The following is a 22,184-nucleotide window of genomic DNA, read 5'->3' as shown; positions in this document are numbered from 1 at the left end:
AGATAATGTAAAATTGTTTTAAACAGATTAAATTAATAACAATCCGTTAAAATGATAAAGTGGAAGGTGTTCATGTAGAAATACCGGATCTATACAATTATTATTTTAGTTGCCTCTCATTTATTAACCTAATCAACTCAACGATTTTTTTTTCCTAGCTGCAGGACTTATTACTCATTTCTGACTATTTCAGTTTTGATTGTTTTAAATTATTAAAATTTATAAAGAAAAGATAAGTTTAAATACATGTTAGCTCTCGACATATAGATAATTAAAACAGATAAGACATATCATGCAGTGAAGAATCCAGCGAAAGCAAAGGAGGGGAATTAACTCAAAAATAAAAAGAAATATTTGAATAATTTAAGTATTTTTTTATTAACACGTGCAAGACGATTGTATTGCGGATGGTCCAATAAAACATATTCGCTATCATAAATGCTTTTAAAATACGACGTATTGAAGGTCGAATAAATATTTTTTGTGTCGATAGGGTACTTAAGCCCTTGTAGCCCCCGTGGATCCACCCTAAACATATTCATATTATTTTGAGACGTGGATTCGAATTCTGAAGGCAGAGATGTCGGATAGCTCTCATCATTCGAGCTGAGGAAATGTCTGTATCATGTGCATTTAGATGTACAAATGATAATATGAAGGAGAATATATACGAGTAGATAAAGGAATGTCATTTCATAATTTCCATCACAACAAACCCACTTTAATAAACAAATGGCTAGTAAAAATTAATGATTTGTATCTTTAATTTATAAAGAAAGGAGTTAAAAAATAATAGAATGGTTACACGAAAATTTCTTTCGACACGTCCATCTGGCTTTCATTATTTATTTTATTTAATTTTTTATTTCTACAGTAGTGCACAGTTTACATCGGAATTGTTTTATTTAACTTTTTCATTATGTTTGTTTTCATTTTATAAATAAAATATAAACATTTCGAGATTACTAATTCAATTTATTTAAGAAATGATTCATTAATTTATCTTAACTATAATCGTTATGTTTATGTTGACTCAAGTTATTTTATGTCAAGGATTATATCATACACTTTTCAACCGAACTTAATAAATAAGAGCAATTTTAGTAAATTTTTATTTTTATGGCATGAAAGTGTGTAAAACAATGCAAGACTTTCTTGTAAATACTGAACCATAAAGATCCGAACTAAAATACAGTCAAGATCATTTCAAAGTTGACATAGTCTGTGTTTTGAACTTAGGAGTTTATCATTATCTTATCAATATGTAATAATTAAATTAACCTTAATTTTACTTTTAAGACTTAATTTTTCGTTAAATCCATCAGAAACTTTTGAAGAAAATATTATGTATGTTTTACAAATTGTAAATTTGAGTTGTATGGCAAAACCATTTCAAAGTTGACACGAAATAAAACATTGAGAAAAAATCAAATCAGAACTTTGCTGGACCACCTTTGGCCTGAAGAAGCCGGTTTTGCATACTGTTAATTAATTTATCAATGATATCCTGCCCAATTTCTGATCAAACCTTAAATCTTTTTTGTACAATGATAGAGATTTCCTATAGCTAAGAAGAATACAGCGGTTTAATTCATCCCACAGATGTTCTATTAAATTTAAGTCTTGTGACAGCGGTAGCCATTGAAGAAATTTGATATCATTGGGGTCGTTGTTTTGTTGAAAAACAAATTTATTTTCAATTTCCATTTTCCTCGTTGATGCCATTAAATCGTCTTTAAGTATACGGTAAAGCAGTAGATTACAAACTTAAAGACGATTTTTAAGTAAACTTAAAAATCGTCTTTAAGTTTGTAGATGGATTGCTCATGGTTCACAAAGGCTGTGGGTCCCTCGCTCACCAGACCTGACTCCCTTAGATTTCTTTGCATGGGGGTTTATCAAGTCGCAGGTGTACCAGGTGAAGATTAACAGCATACCGCAGTTGAAACAACGAATTACAGACGCAGTGGCGAAAAAATTTCACCAACTATGTTGAACAGCGTGTTTCAGTCTGTGGAAGAACGCTGGCGGCTGTGCCTAGACTTGGAGGGCAATCACATAGAGATGTACTGATTTGTGGTCCTAATGTGATACATGTTGCAGTGTATATGATAGATGTTTAATAAATTTGTGTTTTCACAGAAATGTATAGATACTTTATGTTCACCCTGTACTTTCTTATTGATACTAAAAAACTATTTAATTGACAACTCTGGAATTAATTTTTGTGTTATAACCAATTTGAAATTAATTTCTTACTGTATTTACAATTTTTTTTTTGTTGTTGTTGTCAACTTGCTGGGTGGCAATTTTTAATTTATATCATTTAAAATACATGCTCTCCACCTCAAATCAGTAGTGTCTTGTCCGTGTACATCATACTTTTTCTTTAACAATAGAGTCGTGCCGATCATCTATTAACTGTCGTTCCTTAATTTCGAGAACGGAATAAGATAGATGAAAGCCGAGACCAGATATCGAAAGATTAAGGGTAATAAGCCCCAATTAATTATATAAGAACTTCCAGTTTGAAACGGAAGTCACGTTATTTCAATTCAAAATTTTCCTCTGAAAGGACTTAGATAACTGACACGACTCTATCGCTAACAGGAAAAGTATGAAGTACAGGGGCAAGACTACTAATTTGAGATGGAAAACATACAAAGTTGCTTCAAAAAGTTCCCGGAATTGGTTTATTACTGAAAAGTATGTATAGGTCTACAGTTGACAAATCAAGCAAAATGTCCTTCAAAGTATTGTTCTTGGGCAACCACACACTTTTGCCAACGCTGGTAAAGTTGCTGAAAACATTTTTGGAAGTCATCTCGCGACAGCGCCTGCAAGGTAGATGTCGCAGTCTTTATAACCTTATCGATATTCCTGATGTGGCGTTCCCTGACGTCATCTTTCAACCGAGGGAAGAGGTAGAAATCGCACGGAGCAAGATCCGGAAGAGTATGATGGATGCTCCAATATGATCACTCCATGTTTGGTCAGGTTTCACTAGCAGCGACCGATGCGCAGGGACATTGTCGTAGAGAACCCATGTGTTATTTTCCCAATGGCGCGGATGTTTTCGGTGAACGGCTTCTCTAAGACGACGAAGGATATCGACGTTCATCTCCTTGTTGACTGTGCGACCCTCGGGTAGTGAACAATTCTTTGAGAGTCAAACAAGACCTCCAACATGACCTTTCCCTTACTCCTGTCCTGCTTGAATTTCATGGACCGGAGTGAATTGGGAGACTTCCATCCCGTGGACTGTCATTTTGTTGAGGATTGTACAAGCAAGAAACACCAGGTTTCGTCACACGTGATAATGTCATGAAATTCCGGATTCTTATTAACCAGTTCGATGAGATGTCCACAAAACGTCCTGCGAGCAGTGCCGTCTTTAGGGGAGGGCCTACGGGGCCCGGGCCCAGGGCCCCGAGGTCGTAGGGACCCCTGAATCCGAAAGTAATAAAGTTACAAAGAAAACAAAAAGGTTACTTGAAATGAAGAAACCATAAATAATACGATTGAAATTACTCCTCCAACACGTAGTGTGAAGTGTTGAGTACAGGATGAAAAATCTCACTAGCTAAAAAAAAAGTCAACAGATTTTCTTGGATATGTTAAAAGGGTCATAGAACAATATCCGTAACCGGTCTCGCCCGTGCTAGCTACACCAGCGACCCCTAGGTCTGTAATCTAGTATTGATTCTGTTTCTTCATGTGGGGCCCCAACATTCTTCTGGCCCAGGGCCCCTTACATTCTAAAGATGGCACTGCCTGCGAGTCTCTCGCTGGTCCGCAATCAGCATTCGTGGCACCATGTGTTGGCAAGCACAGTGCATATTTAATTGATCATGCAGGTTGGAATGACAACTTTCAACCGAAATTCCTGCTGTCTTCGCGATCTGCTCAATTGACCGTTGTCTGTCCGACTTCACAATCTTGCGTACAACCGAGACTTCTCCTCAAGCGTTGATGTCGATGGACAACCAGTTCGCAAATCATCAGCGATACTTTTCTTTCTCTCACGAAAGCGTTTTTGCCAGTCATAAACTTGATAATGCTTCATAATAGATTCATTTTAGGCTTCCTGGAGCATCTTCAAGATCTCACAGGATTTTTCCACAATAACACACAAAATTTGATATTTGCACGTTGTTCTTCCACAGACATTTTCGCTAGACTCCGTTTCACAACGTCTCACTAACACGACCTTCAGTGAATTACCATTGTGTTAGACGTGGTAAGTGTCATATTCGTAGCGAATACGGACTTGTTTAAACACGTTTCTCTATTCCTGACATGTTTAGCTAAGACATGCATTACATGTCCCCTTTTTCATTGCCTTTAATTGACTAATCCAGCATAATTCCGGAAACTTTTTGAAGCTACTTTGTATTTTAAATTAAATAAATTAAAAATATGATTAAAAATTGCAGCCCGAAATTATGACGTTGTCACAATAAAATAATTGCTCGTTTGTAATTAGTTATCATATGCATTTATAATTTGTCTTTTCCAGTTTATGATTATCATTTGATTTTTATAGGTTTTTCTTTAATTTTATAAATATTTTATACAATGGTGAATCCAAGATTTCGAGGATATGGGTACTGCTCAAGGCAAATTTGGGGAGACCAAGGCACGTGTCACCTGTCGTTTTTCGGAGAATGTTACTCAATTTTCTTAAAGTTACTTTAGTTATTTAATCTTATCTAATTGAAGTCAAGCGATAGCGTTATTATATTTATTTTTATTTTAAAGCAACAAAACTAATTGCTTTGATATCAAGGGAGTGCTGCAGCCAGGGCCGGTTCTAGGGTTTTGAGCGCCCCGGGCAAAACAAAATTTGGCGCCCTTTCATACAAGAATATACAAATTTACTGCAAATAAAAAAAAGTAAAAAAAGGCAAAAAATCAAAATTACACAATAAAGAACTGTGTAAAAAAGTTATTTATTTAAAGCACGGCAAGTGTTGTTAATGCAAAGTTTACAGAAAGACAAAGTTATTTAACCATTAAGGCGTATGACAGGCGCCAGTATCACTTTGACTCAGGGCCGGATTATCGAATAGGCAAAGTAGGCAAATGTCTAGGGCCCGTAATTCGGAGGGGCCCGGCTTTAGTGCAGAAGATTTCTCTGTTTCAAAACGAGTTAAAAATTATGTAAGAAATTCGATAGGACAGAAAAAGCTGTATTTAACAATTCCTACTAAGCTCCGCTCGACTAGCCACTGCCTAAAACAAAAAAAAAAAAAAAAAAGGTCAACAGCCGCCCGTGCGTCAGAAGTAATGTACGCCACGAGATCTCTCACCATCTAGAAATATTCCTAGGGCCGCCTCTCGTGGTAGTACTAATGTATGGTTATGATTTATTTTCTAAATCTAAACTTATACGTCGTGACATCGCATATTCGATGTAGCGTTCAAGTTGCTCGAGTGCGAAGATATTACAATTCAATAGTGTTTTATAAAAGAGTTAAAAAGGGTGACACTACGGTGTGACTTGGGGTGACACCACGATATCCGCACCGGGTGTCACCCATGCTAGCTACGCTAATGTCACATTATATAAGATTTGTTTAGAAGCAAATTATTTAAATGTGGCCCCAATTTAAATTTTGTCTAGGGCCCGCTAGAGGCATAATTCGGCGCTGCTTTGACTATTCATAATTTTGTTGATATTTGTAATTTATAAATTTGATCTCGTCCATTTTTTGAGTAGATTGTTGTGATACGTGATACTTATTACAAATTATCTTTACAAAATAAATAAAAATAAACTTTTTAGAGATTAAAAAGCATTTGTCTGCATCAATGTTGTGTGATAAAAGCCATAAAAATTCTTAGGTTTCATTATTTTAATTAGTAAATTTTTGTTTTTGTCTATTAATCTTTTTTTTGAGTTATTATGAATTCTGACTATACAAATAGTTTTCTTTGAATAATTGTAATATTATTTATATCTGTTGACAATAATAAAATAATTAGCGGTGTGACCTTTATTTGGTATTATTAAAGAAAAAACAATTTATTGCTTGCTAAAAAAATCGATGTCTCATGAAAAATGATCAATTTTAATTTATAAAATCTAAAAAAATAATGAATGTAAAAAAATATTTTATTTTTATATCGGCGCCCCTCAAAATTTGGCGTCCCGGGCAGTCGCCCGGCTTGCCCGACCCTTTATCCGGCGCTAGCTGCAGCACCATAAGCACCCCTCCGGATATGTCCTTGATTTTATATATGCTACGAATACACATTTAATTTTTAATTATATTTATCTAAGAGTTGAATCTATTTTAAAATAGTTAATGAATTTTAAAAAGACAGAAAAATATTTTTGACAGAAAGATAACAGATTCAAATCCATATATCTAAACTTTTATTTGTTATTAAACACATGTAATGCACTTAAAAATTAGCAGATTAATAATAAATAAATAAGTTAAACTTAAAACTTTCAATTGGACAGATAACCTTTCAATCAGCAAATCTACATATTTACTATAACTCAATGAATATTCACTTCTTACTATATAAGTTATTTAGGATGTTTATAAGTTATCGTTATTATTATTTTCTTAAATAAAAATATTCCATCGTATTTATCATCTGGAAAATTCTTTTCATTGTGTATATTTGTATAGATTTTTATCTGTAATTTTATCTTTTAATAATAAAAAAAAAAAAATACTTAAGAAAAGCATTACATATATTTCGAATTTATGTAAATTTCAACAGAATATTTGTCTGCCTATTTATTTATTTTCAACGATGAAGAATCTGATCTCTGCTCTCTAATTGCAACATAAATGACCTCCCAAACTGTTGCTCTTCTTAAAAATTAATATCACGTGTTTGTTCTAAAAAACATGCAAGCTGTAAAACGTCATTAAAAGATAGTGAGACGGGTTAATTAACGTCATCGGTATCACATCTCAACATTTCAAAACTTAGATTACGACAGATTATTTTCATTTTTAATATCAGAACGACATATTATTCTTATTCTTACTATCTTCATTTGAAACACTGTGTAAAAAACCTCAATTAAAGTAGACATTTACAATATACAAAATGCTGTATTGTTATACAGTATATATTGTATTTATATGACATTTACATAATAAAATTATCTCTTATATAAATGAATCTGTCTTCTACTAGTTCATTTAATATTTATTTTGAATATAGATATTAAATCAAAAATATTCAAAAATGTCCAATTACATGTATTGTACAGAATATTTATTATTAAAGTAATTATTAACAATAAAATAATATTGTAGCATTTTAAATTATAAATATATAATATTGACTTTTATATTCGAACAATGAAAATAAAAAATACTTTAACCTGGTAATTTATTTAATGTATTATATAATTATATTCCAGAAACTGGTTCGAGTCTTAGGGCTTAAATACTTTCGATAATATTCGAAGGGTCGGTATCCAATAGCAATGGAAGTCTTGCGTTGCATATTCGAATATCAAATCGTATGTAAGCGCCTAAGGGACTTATTAAGGGCTCTGCCGAACCGATGAATACGGTAAAAAAGGACCTTCTTGCTGTCCACAAGGCGAACTTTTTCCATCTTGTCAGCAGTAAGATTAAATAAGAAAAATAAACGAATGCATTAAATTTTAAAATTAGATAACAGATGGCAGCATTTTATTTTTGGCAAGTCTTGCTTTTATTCCCGTTCTATAACGTAAAAGTACAGTGTACACGTAACTTATTATTGATAATATAGCTTTCTATTATAGCAAAATAGCTGTTTTCACTTGGATTCATTCTGAAATTAAATCTAAATTCTACATTTTGTCTTTGTCAATTGTGTAATGATGAAAAAGTTTTTCCAATTTTTTGCTATAAAAATTGATTATATTCGCTGAAAACCTTTTTCTGTGTATCATATCTTTCATTAGGTTGCATTCTTTTATAAAATAAATATTTTACAGTAATGTTTAAATTGTCAATAATAAGATACAGAATGAAAAAACTTAGTTTTCTGCCTTATTACTAATTTTATAATAGTAATAATAATAATAATAATGATTTTTTTTCACTTACAATAATTTTAAGGCAGAATTTTCGTATAGTGTAGCTGAACGATATAAGTACATTATTTGAGTTTTTTTATTGAATAATTTATTTTAAAATCAATATTAAAAAAAAGCTAGTATCCATTTCCGTGTCTTAATTATACATATTTCTTTCGAAGCTTTTAAAAAATATTGGGTAGCTCTGAACAAATTTCTTTTTGTTTTCCATTTGTAACGTAATCCATCTTCTCCGTCTCCCATCAGCATTCATTTTAAATCTGAAATAAAAGCTATTCACTTTATCTTTATTTTTTGCATATTTTAATAGCAAAATTTCTGGATACTTATCCGTGTCTTATATAAACAATACTAATAAATTGTCTTATTTTCCTAGTGATGCTGGCAAACAGCGCAGCCTTTCAGTTAAGGAAATGTTTGTTTTTTCTCTTTTTATCAAAGATATATTCAGATGTTTGCATGAAAATTGAGTATATAATAGCACGATAAAGTTCTATTTTAATTTTAAAAAATTTTTATATTATCATTATATATTTTATGTATAATATAAAATATCGTTTTCCATATTTACATTTCTTTCTATAAGAGGGTCTTCTTGTATTTGGACCTTACAGATTCTTTCCACTAAAATTCTGCAATTGTTACCCAGAGGTAGCATATTTAATTCTGACATTACAATAAGACATTTTCTTAAATTAAATAATAAATTTATGACTTGCTATCTAATGATTTGTAACAAAATATTACGAAAATATATTACCACATAAAAAATAAAACTTTAAATTTTAGTGTAATGCCGATAAATCAAAATGATAACGTAAATATATTCTGTTTTAAACTTAATTTCTATTAATGAATTTTAGTTTGACAACTCAGTTATAAAATATTTATCAGATAAAATTCTTTTCAAGAGTTATTTTTGGAACAAACGTTCTGATACAATAAGAGAATAAGAGATACTCGTAATTTATGATGAAATATATCGAAAGTGGAAGATATGAGATTAAAAAAGTCCAAAAATATGTGACATAATTTAAGGATGTCAAAACAAGATTATTATTTCTAAATATAAAATAAATATTAACTAATGTTTGCTCTATGGTATTTGTATAATTCCCATATCAACAGAGTTTCAAATTTTGACGTCAACGAGCAAAAATAAATTGGTTGCATAATACTAGCATCTTCTTTGCTATAAATATGATGTTAAAAAATGTGTTTTTAAATATTTTTTGTATAAACTGAAAAAATCTCTGAAGTTTTCTATGAATTTTGAGGCGTTAAAGTGCTTTCACGTAATTTTTATTTTCAGGAAATATAACAAACAGCAAACCTTATTTCATTGCAATGACTTTAGTTTTAGACTTTACTTTTATTTAAAAGTTTGATTTTCCCGAGAAAGAATAATCTAATTTTTATACCTTTCAAAGTTATTAAGCGTATATCCATCTAGACCAGGCCTGGCCAACCCAAATTGTTTCGCGGTTTACTTTGATCACGTGTAACATTACGGTGGGCCACAATTTAGGCAAACATGCTTTTAAAAAAGTAAAACAAATATAAAATGAATAAGATTTTATTGTTATACCAAGAGTTTGTACTCGCACTTGCGCATTATAACAATGACACACGCAAATTTTCATTTTTTTAATTGTTTTGGTATACACATAACGGGAAACAAAAGTTTTAATAGATATATAATATCGTTTAGCGGGCCACACAATTTAACGTGACGGGCCGCGGGTTGGCCAGGCCTAATCTAGACCTTAATTTATCTGTAATTTGACTGGACATATTTTCACTCCCATTTAATCGTTTTCCCTACTCTCAATAGATTCTCTACGAATTCCATTGCAGAGCTGACAAATACCTTATAAATAATAGAGATCAGATTCTCTTGAAATAAGATAAAATTCGGTCATATGTCCTATAACAAATAGTGCGTGCCGTTTAAATTTACATTATAAACTTAATAGTTACGCTCATATTTAACAGTTTATCCGGTTCAAAAAAGGATATTTCGTAACTCTATTCTGGCTTCAAAAACTTTTTGTTTTCTCAACATCAAAGAGCGTGTCAAATTAAGTACACAAAATGACTTGTTTAGTAGCAGTTTTGTTTACAGCAACTACGAAACAACTCATTTGAAGGGCTTCATTTGTTAACAGAAGAAAGTTCTCAATTCTCTACTTCATTTTCTATAAGAAAAGGTTTCAAAAGGTTCTCCTAAAATCATTTCTGTAATAATCATGCTGAAACTTAGGCTATATTCTGATATCTATATCCGGACAATTAAAAACGTATTAGCCTATACCACAGACGTTTCCTGTAGCAAAATATGGTTTCAGCATAAATCGAATTCATTAATTCTGGTATGAAATGTAGTAGTCTAAAGTTTCAGAAAATATATAGTTTAAAATAAAGTAGAATAATATTACACGAAAGAAATTTATTAACAACTGGACACTTTTTAATTAACGTTATTGTCTATGGAAGCATGATATCGTGTTGTTATACGCTTTTCTTTTTTTTTTAATTTTCACTTGAACACTGTTATATACATTTTATATTTAATTAAAACGGGAAAATATTACAAAAATATCAGAAAGGGCTTTTAAAAACAATAAAATATTAGGAAGAGAAACTTTCACCTTTAAAAACTATTAATGTTCCTCCTTCTAAGTATTACGTATTTTATTGTTTTTTTTTCTGCTATTCCTATTACTTTTTAGAAGCCGTTAATTTTCGCGCACTTTCAATTTTGATATTAAAATAATAATAAAATAAATACTTTATTTTCACAACGAAGAGCCGAACGAAAAAATTTTTGATAGAACTGAATAATAAAATTTAAATCTCGATAAAACATTATAGTTTTGCTTATTATTCAAAAGATGGCACCAATGTATCTTATTAAATATGACTGTGTTTCAAATATAAATTATATATAGAATATATCTTCTTGAAATCAAAAATACTAGTAAACTCTAATAAATACTAGTAAATACAAGTAAAAATAGTTCTCGATCTCTATAATTACTTGAATAAATTAGGCCTATAATTAAAGCCTAAATATTTAAAATTTCGGTTCTTTCCAAATAAAAGCATTTAATTTCTAATCATAGACTACTTTCACTCAGTTTTTTTTTAAAATAAAATGATTTAATTTGAATTATAAAACCTTTCCTTTTTATTTGAAAAATCGAATTTGTATATTACAGAAGAGCTGTCGCAATCGAAGACTCTACTGTATTATACAAATCGATTAACAGAAATCGATTTCAAACATTCAAATTCCAGAATTTACGAACTTTTCACGTAATAACGATTGTCGATTATCTATTTTAATTGGGTTACAATATTTATCTTTTTATTCTTTCCCTACCGAATATGATCGGTTATCCGTTATATGTCCCGTCCCGATTATTTCGGATAATTGACGCTCTACTTTAATTTGAATTCATTATAATATACATAAAGAATATAAGTTTATTAAATATGAAATAAGTAGAAATTAAGAAATGACATTTTATGCATTAGGCTGCATTAAAATGATTAAAAAAAATGCTTAATCATATCGCAAATAAATCTTATCATTCATTACTATTTAGCATTGGTTTTTAATCAAAATGTAAACATATTTAATTCAATTGTTTAGAATCAATCAACAGATAGTACAAGGACTTATATTACTCATTTTATTATCATTTAATCTAAATTTTAAATGTCATCAACTTGTAGTTGGCATTCTATCAAATACAAATCATTTCAAAAATACAAATACAAATCAAAATCATTTAATAAAAATGATTTTGTATGTAAAAGTTAGCGAAACCATCTTAAAAATAAATTTTTTAATCTATTTTTTAGGAAAAATATACTGTATATGAATATTAGTAGCCTATTATAAAATAGATCGTGAGAAGAAATTCTGTTCATTCCAGTATCGATCAAGTAAATATTTTGATTAATCATAACTTTCATAATAATTGATCCGAATTAAATTTCCTTTTCTTCTAAATTAAAAGTTACTCGAATCTTTCTATTAAAAAGTACGGTAAATATTTTAAAAACATTTTATATGAGTTGTATTTCAATTATCTAATTTTCTTATCATTTACATTCTATTGATAAGTTAATTTTTAATTTAGTATAATGTCTAATAATTCTGTAAAAATATTTTAAAAATTCTTTATACATAGTTGTTATTTTGTACAAATTCAAAAACCAGGATACGCTCCCGATTCAGAATGATTTGCACTCTTCCAAATATGTTCCGTATTCTTTTTTTCTGTGTTTTTAAATAACCGATTTTATTTTTGAAGGTGCGATTAACATGCAGTTTTAATATACCGTATGTATATTTATATTACAGAGAATAGTTTTCTCTAAATATTGACAATATTAATTAATATTTTATAGATTTTTCTTTCATGATTATTTTCAGAGAGTCACAATGTTATCAAAGATTTTTTTTCTGAGATAAAGCTCAGAAAACAATGGTTATATAAAATATGATAAATGACTAATATAATTAGCAAATCGAATCATTTATTATTAAAAGAATTAATAAATTTTGTGCTATAGTTAAGTATATAAAATCTATAGATTAACAAAAACAATACTTTAAATACAATAATAAAAGACTAAGTTCCATAAAAGTTAGGCTATATTTCGTGTTATTCAAATAAAAATATCGTGCTAATTTTTTAAAATACAGAATAATTAATTATAAAAATAAATAATAAAAATATTACGAATTTTGAATTTCTAGTTAATGTGTCATAAAATCTATTTATTTTCTAATTTTCTCTGTTAAATGATATCATACGTAAACAGTCTTATCTCTATGTAAGTTATAGATACAGACATTCGCTTCTTCTGGAAATCTCATTTAACAAATCAAAGCTACACACTACTTTTCTGGAAAATATGAACTACAGAAAATGATTTTTTGAGATGATAAGAAAAATAATTAACAACATTAGTGATTAATATCACATTTTCATGATATAATAATTCCATGAATATTTCGAGTACTGTCTAATTATTAATTTTTTAAAGCGATCATTCATATCTACGAATAAAAAGAATTATTTAAATTATCACAAAAATATTACTTTTTAAATTATTAAAATGTTATCACCATGACTTTATAGCAACTTCTCTAATAAATTTATTACGTTAAACCATATGTTTATAAATTATACAGCTGGAACTCGATTCTTATATCCAGTTATCCAATGGGTCGGAATAAAAACTTATTAATAAAATATTAGAATACATGAAATAATTGAAGGTCGTTCTCTGTAAAATAACAATTTAAAAATAGAACCTTAGTCATAAATTTTTTAATGTCATCTCTTTAAAACAATTATAAAAAATTACATTAAAGAAGTTCGATTGTATATATATATATATATTATGATGTTTTATATCTAAAATTCTACCATTGTCAGAAAGAAAAAGAGGGCCTCTCAATTGATGAGCATGGAAAAACCTTATACGTTGTTAATTTCCTTTGATTAGATAAAAAGCTTCTTCCTAGTCTATATGAGTAATTTACTCCACAGATGTTTTAAACGTGGAATTTCTATGTACAGTAAAAATACATACTTTATTAAAAGCTACACGAATAAAAATACGCAGAAACGCAATAATTTTTGTTTTAATAGAAAAGACAAATAAAACAAAGAAAAGTGAAGTATTATCATGTGTTGTATAGTAAACGGTAAACTTTACTATACAATATTCTATACAATTCGCTTTGATAGGAATTATTAGCGCAGAAACAAAGCTGTGTAATAGCACAATGTATAAATATGCTATAGTTACAATATGTAATACATTATTTTATAGATAAATTACCGTTACATAATATTATATTTTAATTATTTTAAATACGACATATCGATTAAATTACTATTTATATCATATATGAAAAATTACCAACAGAAACAATGTATTAACTTTAGTATTAGTAACATTATTTAGACTTTGTGACTATAATCCGTTTAACAGTTCAAAGTGCTTATTATGTCAACTAATGACTAAAGTAGTAGAATTAATCATATAAAATATAATTTTTTACAGTTTAGATATTTTATACTAGATATATTAATTTTTTTACAAGTTAAAGGCACTAGTTTTAACCTTAAAATGAGAGTAGATTGTAGAGGAATTATTTAATTTTATTATGTGGATATTTATTTATTTGTTTTTTTATTGAGGTACGGCTCTGGTTGTAGCATTGTTGCATCTTTTATAAAGAAAAGGTTCTTTTTAATCCGTGTTAAATAGTAATATTAAGAGCGTATCTTATTCATAAGAAATAAAGATTCTCCATGCTTTATATACCAGGCGTGAAAGCAGAAAGGAAAGATTTTTTTTAAGATTTCGTGTTTAGATTTTATCTTTATTGATGTTACTTCCTTTAAAAACTACTTATTATTTATATAACAGGTTATTTTATACGAAAATTATCTTATACAATTTTACAAATATAACTATATTTTTATAAATAACTACGCTGTGTAATTTATATGTTTTTTTCTTTAAATTATAAAGAAAAAAGTTTAAAATAGGCCTATAGCTCAACAGGATGGAAATAATTAAATATTTTTAGTGTTTAGTAATTAAATTTTTACTTTTTTTTTATAAAAACAAATATTAAAGTGTTTTCTTCAATTTTATTATTATTATTATCATTAAAATTTTTTTAATGTATACATTTTAAAAAATAATAATAAATTTAAATATTATTTTAAACTGTTATTTTGTAATTTATACGTCAGTGAAAATGCATCAATACTCACGTGTAAAATTTAAATATAATTTTAAAAATTTCACGTGAACAGTGACGTATTTTAAATTTTTATAATTAAATGCTTTTTTTTTATTTGTTGCAATGTATTCACGTGATTAATATATTGTGTCATTTAAATTTCCTTAATTAATATATAACCGAGTAACTAGTTGATAGTTTTAATTTTATTTCATAGTGTTTAATGACACTTCCGAGATCTTATCGGCTACATACTGTACATTTATTTAAATATGATTCATAATAACGATGATGAGTTGATGACGTGTCTTCGTTTACGCCCCCTGGTAGTCAGTACCGAGCGAAGATGGCGGATGGCATACAGGTGAGGAAATTTCGATGGAACTAAATACTGGAATTGTTTGGATAATACGATGTTAATTGAATTAGATTTTAATATTTTATAACTCGTGAGTATTTGTAAGCGAAACGAACGGTTAAATTAAGCAAAATTTGACTTTTAATGTTTTACGTAATCTGAGATTTTGTTATTTGAATCTTGATTTGTCATTAAATATTGTTAAATTTGGTATAAGTTTATAAAATATACACTTTTTTTCCCTCTTAATTATATTTACAATAGAGACATACATGCTAGACATGTCTGTATTGTAAATATAATTAAGAGGGAAAAAAGGTATATATTTTTTTAAACTTATACCTTACACTACTTTAAAGGCTGTGGTCACGTGAGGTAAATAGAATATTTATAATATGTCGATTTCAGACTAAAAAGCACATGGATGCCATTTATTCATTTAAGTTTCCTGCTTATAAGTTGGTTACAATCTTAATAGATCTCTATCTACTTGGACATGCTGAAAAGACATCTGTCACATTCTTTATTAATAACTGAAACTATTTGCTTGTTAACTAATGAGAAATTTCTACAGTCTGACAGAATAGATTAGATAAAATGGCAAAATAAACTTGGGATTGTCTTGTTAAACTTTACTTAATATGAAGACCATTGCCCTCTCTCTGTAAGTGGAGCAACAAATGATTTTTGAAGGATAGACTGTTTTCTCATATTTAAATGTGTTAATCAGACAAATATTGAAGTGTTTTAATCAAATTTAATAAATTTTTTAGTCAGCCATGTGAGTCTATAGTATTTGATGTAAGAATTATACATTGAACTATATACACATGTATTTTGTTTATGTAAATACTGTATACAAAATGTATTATACATTTGATCATCGATTCTTTTTAATGTTGATATTTAGTGCTGTAAATTATTTTTTATTTAGATTTTAAAATTATTATTTTCCAAAAACAGTTTTGAATGCTAAAGCTCAATGTGCTGATTGTATCAATAAGAATAATGCAGTTAATAGCTAATAGTTATAAGAATCATTTTAATTCATTTGGGCTTGTCATATCATCAAAGATGTACCATTTTTCATTGTGGTATGTGAGAAAATTATTGTTTTTTTTAATCATAATTTTTTTCTAATATTTACAAATATTTTGTTTTAGGTATTGTAATTACTCTTCCAATTTTAGTATTCATCTGTCATTCCTTGATTTGCTAACTTATATCTTGTAATTCACAAATGAAATAAAATTAAATATTTTCAAAATTTATTCAGACAGACTTAATAATTAAAATCTTTTGTATTAATAAATGAATAATTCATATCAATATTTAATGTGAACTAAATTAGAGATTGTTTGTTTGTTTTTTTTTCATATTCTTAATAGAGTATGAAAAAAAACTTAATAAAGATAAAAAATCAAATATTTAATGCAATAATATTCAATTTTCATTAAATTTTTTTATGTGAACATTTGGCACTTGTTCTAAAATTATAAATGTCATTAATAATATAGAATGATTGATAAACATTTATGTCTGTACCATAAACATTATTTATTATTCGGTTTAAAAATGAAAAAAGTGAAGCTTTGTAAATGTTGTTAAAACATAAAATACAAAGATATATTTATAATAAAAGAAATTTAACTTACAATAATTAGAAACTATCAATTACATTTTGAAAATCTTTTTTTAAAAAAAACATTTTACATAGTTTATATATTGAATATTTGATATAAGTTAAATTTAATCCATTTAAATTTTCATTTTATTTTTTTACCATAAAATTTAGGTCATTTCATAGAAAGAGTTGATTGCTCTTTAATGCAGCTATAACTATTGAAAAATTTTGCAGTTTATGGTAAAAATATCAAATGATGATGATAGCAATAAATTACTTTAAATAGTACAGTAATAGTATAGTAATATTTTTATTACTGCAATTCTAGAATTCTGTTCTTTATTGTATAAATCTTTGAAGAAAAGAAAATAAAACCTACAATTTTTAATAATAATAACTTATAAAGACAAAATACTATAGACTATTTTGTCTTTCATAATAAATTACTTTTAAAATACGAAGAAGAGGAAACTATATAATAAAATAAAATTTATAATTTCAGATATAATGAAATATTAAAAAAATAAATAAAATTACATTTATATTCTCATTCTTATATTTAATAAAATTAGTTACATGTCAAAGAATTATAAAAAGTAATTTTAATTTTTTTCTGATATATTGATAAATTCAGTTTTGTTCTAAAAATTTATTTTCATGAATTCTAATTTCTTTTTTTAATGTATGGTCAATCACTTCAATTGAAAGTAATTGCAATGCATATAATTGATACCTGCATTGCAATGTTAAAAATATCTACTAAACAAAATCAGTGTGCCTGAGAAATTTGATCTATGAATTTTTGTTCATTAATTAATCTAAATAGAAAGATTAATTTCATTAATTTCTCAGCATGATATTTGATTCATGTTAAAAGATGAAAAGTAAATGGATAATAATTATTATCTAAAATACAATAAGCCCTTGATTTAACAAACTTCAGGTTTTTCCTATCAAACATTTCTGTTTGATATGAAATTTTTAAACCTTTTTATTTGTAAATAGAGCATAAAACTATCTTTTGGCATTAAAGTTGCTTCCTTGCAAAGTTTTTAATTACAAACAAGTACTTTTGACATTTCAAAATGTCATTGTCAGGTTGAGCATATTCCATTCAAATTACAATTTTTTAGAAAGTACATTAACAGACTTCAATGGCATTGTTTAAATCTATACATGTTTCCATGTGAAATGGGTTAGTATAGTATAAATTTATATAATAGTTCCAGCTAGAAAGAATAATAATTTTTTTAATGTAAATCATAGCATGTTGTTTTTAAACAGCATGTTTGGAATCTATTAACATAATTTTAAAAAATAATAATTCATTTGAATGATATACACTCAACCTGAAGATGACATATTGACATGTCCTTGTTTGTAATTAAAAACTTTGCAAGTAAACAACTCTAATGCTGAAAGACAGTTTTGTTCTTTCTTAATTTTAAGTTTTGTATTAAAGAGCATGTTTTTATTTAGCCATAGTCATTATCTGAATTTAATGCATTCTTGGAAACAAGTATTCAAATATCATAAATTTGAATATCACAAGATTTTTCATTATTTCTTATGGGAAAAGTTTAGCTAATTCCTGGGTCATCCAAAAAAACCTTAATTTTTCTAAATGTTACTAAAATACTGAAAAATATCTATTTATCTATCTATCAGCCTAAGATTTTGACATGTTAAACAGTACAAATTCCAAATATCTTATTAGCAATCAATATCAACCAATTATCTTAATTACATCATAAGGATATGCTTGTAAGTAGTAATACAATGAATAAGGTGTGCAATTCCTTTTTATTAGGTATTATCAGGTGACCAAAAAGTTTGTGGTTTTTTTCAATGTTATCATTACTAGAATGATAATGTGATTCAATACAAAGCCAATAGAATATGTCACACTGAATCAAGCAAGTGATGTCAAAAAGGCACAAGACAGTTTGTCATGAAACTGAAGAATGTGAAAAACACGGCTACTCTAAATAAAATTATTCAAGGTGCTTACTATATGAGTTTAAATTGGTCATGAATGCAATACAAGCAGCCTACAAGATTTGTAGAGAACAAAGTGAGTGAATTTATGGTCCAAAAATGGTTCTGAAAGTTTGTGCTGGATGATGATGCTTTTGAAGAAGCACCTCATGGGGGAAGACTGAGCATTATTGATGAGGATAAACTGATAGTGGCAACCATTGAGTTGTTGTATTTGAGACAAACAAGCTTACAAAAATATTTAGTGAGAGTGATGAAACCATTCATTTGCATTTTCATTACCTAGGAAAAGCCTGGAAGCTGAGCAAATGAGTTCTACATAAACTGAGTGCTGACAACATGTTCCAGAGGCTCATGGTCTGTTTGTTTCTGCTTTCATGACATAATAATAGGCCATTTTTGGACTGGTTGACATTGATGAAAAATGAGTTACATATAACAACAACAAACATTTCCTGTCATTGGTTATCATATAGTGAATCTCAGATCATAACCAATAAAGGAACATTTGATGCTGTATTTGCCAAAGCCCAATATCCATCAATAGAAAACATTTTTTGTTGTATCTGGTGGTCTATAGCTGAAATCATTCATCATGAGCTTCTTCTCTTTGGCTAACTGAGCACTGTGGGTGTATATTTGACATAACTTCAACAGGTTCAAGATACAATGCTCCAAAAACAGCCTGCGCTTGTTAATTGCAAAAACACTGTGTTCATTTAGGAAATGCACAGCCTCACACTATTTAAGTGACCCAGGACAAGCTCCACAGCCTCATTTGGGAAATTCTATCCCACCCTCCATATTCACCAGTCATATCATCATCAGACTATTAGCAAGATTGAGGCCGAAGTTTTAAATGCAAAAATGTGTACGTTGGACGTTAGGCGCTGCTTTCCTGTAAGCCTAGAAGTTTGACAATGGCATTTGGAATGTCGAGCAATGGTGTTTGGAAAGTCAATGGAATCCATTGACTTTCCAAACACCATTGTCAAACTTCTAGGCTTACAGGAAAGCGGCGCTGAACGTCCGATGTACACGTTTTCGCATTTAAAACTTTGGCCTCAACCTCGCTATTATTATTGTTATTATTTTTGCACTTGACAATCATATGCACAACTGAACAGAACTGGAAACAAACTTGAAGGATATAAATACGTTGCACTAACCTTGTATAGCTTTGCAGTTAATTTTATAAATGTAACACTAACGTTTTCAATCCATCTTAGGACTTTCTTCAGGCGTTCTATAAAAATTTTTCTGGTTAGTGCTATACAAGGCGACATATTTGTATTTATTATCGCATTGTTTGTCAGATGGATTAGACTTGAAGGATTTCTTCACTTCTAAAGATTAGGACTTTTTTGGTATGGTATTTACAAACTTACATCTTGTTAGGAAAAGGTTGTAGATTACGATGGTGCTAACTTTACACTAATAAAGTACCTTCATTCACCCTTTTACACACGTTTCAATTTTAACCTCAAAAACTGCATGAATTTTTTGATCACTTGATATATATATTGAACTATATTTTTCTTAAATGTACAGTGGATAAAAATGAAAATAACAATATAAATTTTTATACTAAAATATTACTGTATAAAAACAGCAATGAAATTAAACAAATGAGATAGTGAATCTGCTATAACAACAGTTAAGATCATAACATTTTGTAATAAAAGTGCAAAACCATGTTACTGGAAGAGTCACTCCTACTTTCCTTTTTCATTAGAATGACAATTGAATTTTTCAGATATGCACTTTGAATAAATTTATATCTAAATTGAATAATATGGCAGGTATTAAAAAATAACCCATTTGTTTTGACAGGAATTTAAATAGTGAGTTATGATTGTATTTGTGATTATGTGCATATCTTCTTATATATATAGTCACTTTTATAACTACTTAAAAGGAGTTTTTTGGATGAATAAACTGAAATATTAGGTAAGTGTTGGATTCAAAAGACACGAGTTCAAGAATTACTTGGAAGACGATTAATTCTCAGATATTTTATTTAAATGTATTTTGGATTAGAATTCTTCCCAATTCCTCTTCAATAAAGGTACATTCTACAAGAAAGCCTATGTTGATATTTCAGACTTCAAAATCAATTCAGTAACCTAGTAATTTTAGCTTTGTATTATATATATGCAGGGTATCCACAAAATAAGTATACAACTTTTATATTCTGTTACAAAAACAAAACGTGAAATAACAAGTCATTTATAATGTTAAAGAACATAATACATGTGAAACTTTTTTTTAATAATCATCAATAAATCTCTACATATGCTCTCTTGGTTGCTCGCAGAATATCAAGACAATAGTCCAATTCAATCCAAGTACATCTAAGAATGTCCAGTGTAACCAAGAAGGTGGCTTCAACAATGCGTTTTCTGAGTTAAGTTAGTGATGTTACCTTGTTCTTATAAACAATATCCTTAATGAATCTCCAAAATAAAAAATCACAGGGTGTGATATCTTCTTCTGTTCTGCACACTTCCTGTTGATTTGAATTTTGTTATCCATTTATCAATGCTTCTTCATGACAGTGGCTGTTTTTTGTATTCTGTTTGGAACTTACATTGAACTGTTGTTAATGATTTTGATTTTGCAAACCAAAAAACACTTGCTGCTTTTTCTTGTGGCATAGCCATTTTTGGTTTATTTTCACATTCAACAGTTTTTCCTTCTATGAGACACTTGACACCATGTACCATATGGGTAAAAAACTTGATTGATCTTTTGATAATCAAACTCAAAATTTTTTTACAAGTGTATTTCTTTTAATAGAATATTGAAGTTTTATCCTTATTTTGTGGACACCCTGTATATCTACAGAGATGAAACCAGAAATTTGAGTATGGGTCATCCACATTACTGATAGCTTATGTAGATTTAGCATAAATAGGGAGGCTACCATAAAAATGCAATATCCCAAGATTACTAGCAACACAGTACTGTGCAAGGAGCTACCATATTGGTATGGCAGGACTTTGAATGTCATATTTATAATGAGGTACATTGTCTGGTAAAGCCACTGGAGGTCTTCTCAAGCAAGTCTTGTTTTTTCTGGAAACAGTTTTACAGCTGCTTTGTTTCTAAATGTTATATAAAAATCAAAATGCATACTCTGAAATGACATACAATTGTAGTTGATGTTATAAAAATGATAGTACAGGTATACCTCATCTTACGTCGGTAATTGGTTCCAGGAGAGGCGATGTAAGTCGAATTTACTTGTGTAGTTACGATGTAAGTCGTAGTTTTGACTTACATCATAACTAAACGCCAATAATGAGCACTTAAAGACCACTAAATAAGACGACAACACAGAAACACAGATGTT

The 22,184-nt window shown here is 28.6% G+C and overlaps 1 protein-coding gene across 1 annotated transcript in view; it reads left to right on the top strand.

Moving 5' to 3' along the window:
- The first annotated feature begins 15,066 nt into the window (after positions 1-15,066).
- Positions 15,067-22,184, top strand: part of SH3PX1 (sorting nexin 33-like protein SH3PX1) — a 38,475-nt gene continuing 31,357 nt past the window's right edge. The window contains exon 1 of the mRNA XM_067282879.1: positions 15,067-15,213. Within this exon, the coding sequence (XP_067138980.1) occupies positions 15,196-15,213 (18 nt within the window). The 5' untranslated portion in view covers positions 15,067-15,195. The remainder of the gene's footprint in view (positions 15,214-22,184) is intronic.

This window comes from Centruroides vittatus, unplaced genomic scaffold (assembly GCF_030686945.1).
Source record: "Centruroides vittatus isolate TY-2023 unplaced genomic scaffold, ASM3068694v2 contig_971, whole genome shotgun sequence".
Lineage (NCBI taxonomy): Eukaryota > Metazoa > Arthropoda > Arachnida > Scorpiones > Buthidae > Centruroides > Centruroides vittatus.
Note: the sequence above shows the minus strand (reverse complement) of the source record. Positions and strands in the feature narration are given on the sequence as shown.